This window comes from Cervus elaphus, chromosome 19 (genome assembly GCF_910594005.1).
Source record: "Cervus elaphus chromosome 19, mCerEla1.1, whole genome shotgun sequence".
NCBI lineage: Eukaryota > Metazoa > Chordata > Mammalia > Artiodactyla > Cervidae > Cervus > Cervus elaphus.
In genome coordinates this window covers 38,562,365-38,569,698 of record NC_057833.1, presented here as the reverse complement: position 1 = coordinate 38,569,698, position 7,334 = coordinate 38,562,365, and the positions used below count along the sequence as shown (strand labels likewise).

At 40.9% G+C, this 7,334-nt stretch overlaps 1 protein-coding gene across 1 annotated transcript; it reads left to right on the top strand.

The window, feature by feature from the left end:
* The first annotated feature begins 63 nt into the window (after positions 1 to 63).
* Positions 64 to 7,077, top strand: CRYGS (crystallin gamma S). Its single transcript, XM_043874320.1, has 3 exons — positions 64 to 1,629; positions 6,091 to 6,333; positions 6,731 to 7,077. The coding sequence occupies exons 1-3, from the start codon at positions 1,609 to 1,611 to the stop codon at positions 7,001 to 7,003; spliced, it is 537 nt and encodes a 178-aa protein (XP_043730255.1). The 5' UTR covers positions 64 to 1,608; the 3' UTR covers positions 7,004 to 7,077.
* The last annotated feature ends 257 nt before the right edge of the window (positions 7,078 to 7,334 follow it).

Sequence of the window (7,334 nt, the reverse complement as noted above, 5' to 3'; positions counted from 1 at the left end):
TTAACCCTCAGAATGTTTTAATTATAATTGGAGTTCTTATAGTTTTTATTTTAAGATGAAATTTAACCAAGCAGAGCATTATCAAATAAAGAAACACTGGAGTAATGAGTGTGTTTTGGAAATTGCTATTGGTTAATAAAATTAGTGGTATTAATTAGATACTTTAAAGTTTATAAAATTCAGAATACTAGGCACATAACTTAATACTTTATAACCCAACACGCTTCATATCAAGGCACATTTGTCATTTTCTGAACTAACCATAATATATCTGGGGGCATCCCATTTATAAGAATATCTGCTGGAGTCTTCATTAGTGGAAAGATCAGGAAGTCGAACTTAAGAGTATATTTGACCAGGAAAATTAAAATGGAGAAGACTTGATTTGTTGTTTGAGTTTACGTGAGATGTACTCTTATTCATAAAATCAGAGGTACATTAAATGCCAAAAACTGTTCTCTACACAGGCTCCAAGATGATAGCATGGCAGAGAAAGGCCACCTAGCAGGCGGCAGGTTGGGCTTAGCTAAACCGTGTGATGCAGGATTTCCACAGTAACTTGCTGCTGCTTGGGCTACACACTGTAGCACCCTTTCTCCTGGTCTAGAACTTTTGTGTGTATGTGTGTGTTTTGAAAAAAATTTCAGACTTAAAGGACAGTTGCAGGAGTGTGAATTCCCATATGCCTTTGTCTGGGTTGACCAATTGTTAACATTTTGCTACATTCACTTTTGGAGAAGGAAATGGCAATCCAGTCCAGTATTCTTGCCTTGAGAATCCTATGGACAGAGGAGTCCATGGGGTCACAAAGAATCGGACACGACTGAGTGACCAACACACACACACATCTTCACTTTACCACCCTCTACGTAGTGTTACTATTGTATTTTTGCTCAACAGTGTAAGGATAGGTTGCCCACATCTGGGACCTTAACTCCTAAATACGTTGGTATGTATTTCCTAAAATCAGACATTCTTGTACATAATCATAGTACATATAATTCAGGAAGTTTTAACAATGGCACAATAGTAGTACCTAATATATGGTCTATATTACAATTTTTCTAGCCATTCCTAAAATGTCACTTGTATTGACTTTTCCCCCCAAACACAATATCATGCACTGCCATTAGTTGACATGTCAGTTTTATTGCTTTGGAACATGTTTTACTTCTGTTTAGAATTAGAGCGTGGTTTTTCAACTCATCTCCTACAAGCTCTGTTGAAGTGAAAAAAAAAAAAAAAGATACTGGGGATTTCAAGGTGGCTGCTTGCTAAAAAACCAAATTGCCCAGGTAAGAGGATCTTCTTTGTTTTTAATTTTGAAAAATTTGGCTGGGTTTTGGTGTCTTGACTCAGCAGAGTCTAATGCAGCAAGGCTTGGTAAGCATTAAAGAGGGTACTGAAGCTTTCCTTTATTTCATAATCCCGATTGTTTTTCTAGAAACCATCAATAGCCTGTAAATGACTGACTCAATTTTTGGATCCTATTCTCATGACTAAGCAAATGTTTGATTTGAAACCAGCCCAGTATAAATGTCTCTGTGCCTGTAACTCTCTAGCCATTCCTGGATTTCAGCACTGGGGAAACCAATCTATGCACCAAACATGTCTAAAGCTGGAACCAAAGTAAGTAAATGGTCAAGCTGATTTCTAGCCTACCCACTTTCTTTTCACCTAATGATACATTGAAAGAAACATTTTTGCTTCTTCACCTGGAGGTGAGTGTGATAGTTAGAATGCTGGGATGATTGAAGAATAGATGAAGGGATGCTTATTATATTTTCAATTCCAGCAATTACCAAATAATTTATTAAGGGTTTTATCTTCATGTGTGGTGCTATGTTGAATACTGTACAGGTATGTAATGTGTAAGTATCATCCTGATTTCTGCCTTCTAGCAGCTGATCTTTGAATTTCCACAGGACTAAGACATGCAGATAAAAGGATTATGTGGAGTAGAAAACTTTCAGTATTCAATTAAAATTTTGTCTTGTGAAATTTAGCCTCAACCATTAATATTCTAAGTGGCCAAAGTGGGTGGACCAATCAGGTGAATTAAATCTTACATCTCCCCTTCATTCAGCAGCTACTCTTATCCTGTTCCCTAAATAAATTGCTGACTTAGATCAGGAAAATTGCCTCTAAAATATTTGATTCACAGTTGTTGGACTGGAAATTGATTTTTTTTTTGGGAATAAGGGAATATATCTTCCTGCTCTTTTTAATTCTTCACTGACTGTAGGTCTAAAGCAAAGCCTCTGGTGCCTGGTTTTCCCCCCAATGTTTTACTTTGAAAATATTCAAACCCATTGAATCTTAATAAGAAAGAAATGGTGAACGAATACTTGTTTGTCCTTTACTTAAATTTCCAATTGTTTACATTTTGCCATATCTGGTTTCTCTGTCTCTCTTTTTACTAAACCATTTGAAAATAAATAGCAGACTTCATTATATTTTGCCTTAAGTTTTTAGGCTTATCCTAAAAACAAGGGCATTCCCTGTATAAACATAATATCCTTAGCAAAACACAATACCTATAATTCAGACTATATTCACTTTTCTCCAGATGCTGCCTGCAAAAACGCTTCATGGCTGGCTGATGTGGGATCCAGTCAAGGACCATGCATTTCATTTGGTTGTCAAGTTTCTTTAACATTTTTTAGCCTCTTTATTATAGAACAGCCCTGCCTATTTTTATTGTTGTTCTTTGAGATATTGACATTTTTCAAACTCCAAACCCAGATGTCTTATAAAAAGTACTGAAATCTGAATCTTTCTAATTGTTTTCTCATGTTTAGGTTTAGACTACCACCTTGGCATGAAAGCCTCATAGGCAATGTCAGGCACTTGCCATTGTATTTTTTCAGGAGGCACCTGTTAACTTGTTCCATAATTGGTTAGTGCCTGCCTGATTTTTTTTTTTTTTTCCAATTTGGAAAATAGAACTAATAGTCATATTTGCATCCAGAAGGTTTGGGGAGAAAAATGAGACAACGTCTTTAGTGCTCTGAGATTTTTGAAAAATATGCCATGAAAATCCACTAAAGAGAATCTGAAGTCTTTAGAGGGCTATCCACATGCGTGGAAGGAAGGCTATTATAGAATAACCCCCACTTTCAATGATTTCCAGCGTGGGAGTACTCTTATTCCTTGTAGCTGGTTTATTCACTTAGTTAAAACTTGCTAGGTCAAAGGGGAGAGTAATTTATCTCTTACTCTTATTGCTTCTTCCTTTCTCACTATCTTGCTAGCAGTTTAATCAGAGGAATTATGAGCTAGGCAAAAGCAATTTTTCTAAGTTTGTTTTTGTTACCTGTGGCATACTCAAGACATTTTTCCCTCTTTTGTATTGGATTAGTAGGCTTTTTTTTTTAAATTAACTTGACAATTAGAGGGATTTTGTAATAACTTAGGAAAATCTGCACATTTCTTAGCCTTTGCAACATCTTTTTTTGTCCAACCTCTCAGCTGACTATAAAGTGGATTTCATGGTCCTTCTACAAACTGAAATTGAGTAGAGGTGCACCATTCTCTGGGTCCTAAGATATGGAAGGTCTCCGACTAAAAGAACAGCTTGGCCCTGGAGCTCAGTAATGGTACTGTGGCAATGCTAGTGCTTTGTTTCAACCATGGGGTGGTTGGCTGGTCTGCTGGGAAGGTGGACAGCAAGCAAAAAATTATACAGATTTCTACTGTTCATATACTGAAGTCATCAGGTAAGTGTGCAGAGGGTAGTAAGTGTGAGAAACAATGAAGGAAGAAAGATGATATTAATTTCCCCTGGCATGTCCCTTGTAGAACATCTTATTTGGTGAATAGTTGGCCAAAAACCAAAGGTCAGTTGAATTAAGGAGTTTAGAATCTATCCATTCTTAGAGGGGTTACCTTGATTTTCCTAAAGAGCTCGCCACAGGTTTTGGGAGAATCCCGTCAGATTCAGGATCAGTCTTGCTCCATTTCTAAGAGTAAGTGGCTTATGTTGAACAGAGCTGGCCGTGCAGGCAGGAAGACAGCAGAGGGAGATGAAGTAACCAGGCTGCTAGCCAGAAGTTTGCACTGCTGTCCACAACCAACTTGTAACTAGCTAGTGACCTTAGGCAAGTCATTTAGCTTCTTTATCTGTCACTGATGTAGCAAAAGTTTATTGGCAGTCATGAGGCAGCTATTAAAATTGCTTTATTGGCACTGTGCCATCAGACCCTCAGAACAACTCTTCAGTGGACAGTGTTACCTAGATTTAACTAGTGGTGTTGCAATTTTGTTTTCTCATCCGTAAACTGGGGTACCACATAACTCTAAACCTGTCTTATGCTGAAATGGAAAAGGGAGCAGGAAGAGATGAATGTGGGAAGGGGGAAAAGGGGGTGGAGCAGATGATTTAGGGGTGGAAAGGATAAGGAAGCTGTTAGGGAACAGGAAAGAGAAGAGAGAAATGGAAAGGGCAGGGAGGGGAAAGTTTACAGTGGAAGGAAAAAACTACTAGTAGGTTACCGTCTAGAAAGACTCACCTGGGGCAGAAAAGAATGAGGTGTTACACCCAGCTGCAAGTCATTCTTAGTTTCTTCCTCTCCTTCACTCCCTGCATCTGACTAGTCACCAGACCCTCATTTCTTGTGACTGTTTCCCTCAGTGTCGTTCGTGTTGCTATTGCCTTTGGTTGGTCCTCAGCAGCTCTCAGCTCCACCATAGCAGTCACCTATTTCTAGGCACAAGCCACAGCATTATTCCAGCCTGGCTCCTGGGTCACTTCTGGCTTTAATTCCCAACTCTTCACCACGTGCTCAGTCTGTACCAGGCTTAGTGAACTACTTGTCCCTACTCTATGGTGGGCCATGTTCTTTGACTCCTTTATTCCTTTAAACGAGCTGTCCTTTTTCCTCTGCCTCTAGAAAACCCCTCCTCATCCTTCAGCCCTCACCCCAGACATCCTCTCTTCCAAAGTCCTCTCCAGACTCTTAACTGGTTCCGTTGCTGTCATCTAAAATGGCTGACCTGGTTTTCCCTCCTAAACCGATGAAGCACATTTAGCCACAAGGTGGCGGCACAACATCAGGGAATGACACCTGTGATTTCAGTTGGAATTACAACCTAGCAATGATCATGGGTGTGGAATTATAGAATAAGAAGGGACAAACTCTGTGGTCCATTTGGTCTCGTGGTTTTCAGAAACTGCGTCATGAAGCCCTGGGACTTCCTGGGAACTCGACTGCCTAGTTCAAAGAGAGAAGTTTTATTTTACAGCCAGGGCTTCGATTCCAGTCCAGTCCTTTTATTTGACCAATGAGAAGCCGCAGTCTGGAGCAATGGCTTGATTAAAATAGCAGGGCTGATGGTAGAGCTGCAGCTCTCCAGCCAGGCGTAGTATTTCCCTGTTTCCCAGGGCTGCATATTTCCCAGTGCTGTCACAGGCCTTGGAGGTTTACCCTGAGGATTGTGGTGCAACTTGATAAGAGCTTGAAGCAAAGGACATTCTTGCCTTGTTTTGTTACTTTGCAATGACTCTATTGGCAACAAAATAATAGTACAGAACATATATATTCATATCTGTATATTCTATATTATCTAAAGTTCTTAAGCTAAAGTTTATGTTTTGTTTCTCTTTATATATTTCCTCTATATCATCTAAAATGAATTTCTGTATTTGGAACTCACTCATCTTCTTCCAGCCTTTGTTGAGGGTTTTGTCCAGTTCTGGCACAGGAATCCATAGCTTAAATAAGGCTTGATCCTTGCCCTTGAAAGAAGTATCGGTGGGAGAGACAGATAAAAAAGTGAAAAACGTATTACAGAATGTGATAAGTAGAGTGAGGAAGAAGCCATGAACGAGTCTGAAAAGGATGGCTTATAGTAGAGCACTCTTGTTTGGCTTCATCTTAAGCCCTCATAAAGTCCTCATTCCTATTGCTGACAGCTAAAGTTGTCTGCCAGAAGGCAAATGTGTGAGGTACAGTAGAACTGTATCTTTTTCTCCTCAAAATGAAGGGAAAAGGAATTCTTAAAGGGGGAGATATGCCCTTAATTTTCATTTTTCTGTAAGCGCAGCCACCTCACCCCGCAGTTCTTTGCTTTGTTTGCCCTATACTCCAGATTACTTTCTTTGAAGATAAAAACTTTCAAGGCCGCCACTATGACAGCGATTGTGACTGTGCGGATTTCCACATGTACCTGAGCCGCTGCAACTCCATCAGAGTGGAAGGAGGCACCTGGGCTGTGTATGAAAGGCCCAATTTTGCTGGGTACATGTACATCCTACCCCGGGGCGAGTATCCCGAGTACCAGCACTGGATGGGCCTCAACGACCGCCTCAGCTCCTGCAGGGCTGTTCACCTGGTGAGTCTGGAGCTGGTGGACTCTCTCTCCCCTTCCCCTTCCACCCCTTTTAGGCTTTTATGTAAAGGAGTTTTCTTAAGATTTTCCTACCTCTTAATGGGTGGTTGTGTCTTGTTGGCTGATGAGGCTTCAGTCAAATGTTAGATCAGTTCATCGTAAGACGACACGATTTATTTCCACTTTTCTTTACCCCTTATATATTTTAAGGAATAAAGTTTTCCTTATTGGACGTCAACTGTTTTAGTCAGTACACGGTGGGGATGGGAGTTCAGATCATCTCGCTTTCAAGATGGCGGGTCCTGAAATGCTCTCTTCTCTGAGTTCCTAGCCTGCTGTTGATTTCCGTAACACTTGCTGTTCTTTCCCCCTTGTTTTCTGTTATGTTTTTGTTTTTCAGTCTAGTGGAGGCCAGTATAAGATTCAGATCTTTGAGAAAGGGGATTTTAATGGTCAGATGTACGAGACCACGGAAGACTGCCCTTCCATCATGGAGCAGTTCCACATGCGGGAGGTCCACTCCTGTAAGGTGCTGGAGGGCGCCTGGATCTTCTATGAGCTGCCCAACTACCGCGGCAGGCAGTACCTGCTGGACAAGAAGGAGTACCGGAAGCCCGTCGACTGGGGTGCAGCTTCCCCAGCTGTCCAGTCTTTCCGCCGCATTGTGGAGTGATGATACAGACGCGGCCAAACGCTGGCTGGCCTTGTCATCCAAACAAGCATTATAAATAAAACAATTGGCATGCATCCGCTCTTTACTGTGACGCCTCTCCTTAAACACCTTAAACAGGGACCAGTCAAGTAATGCCCACCACAGCACGCAGTCACACAAAGCAACTCGCCCTTCAGGTTACCCTTCTGTATCTTTGTGCCAAACAAAATAGGGTTGCATTAAAAGGATAGAAAATCATACTGCCACGTGGAGGCCCTTGTTGCTTAAGGTCTATGTTAATTCACCAGATACAGTCATCAGAGCTGCCATTTATTGTGTGCCTTCATTTTCC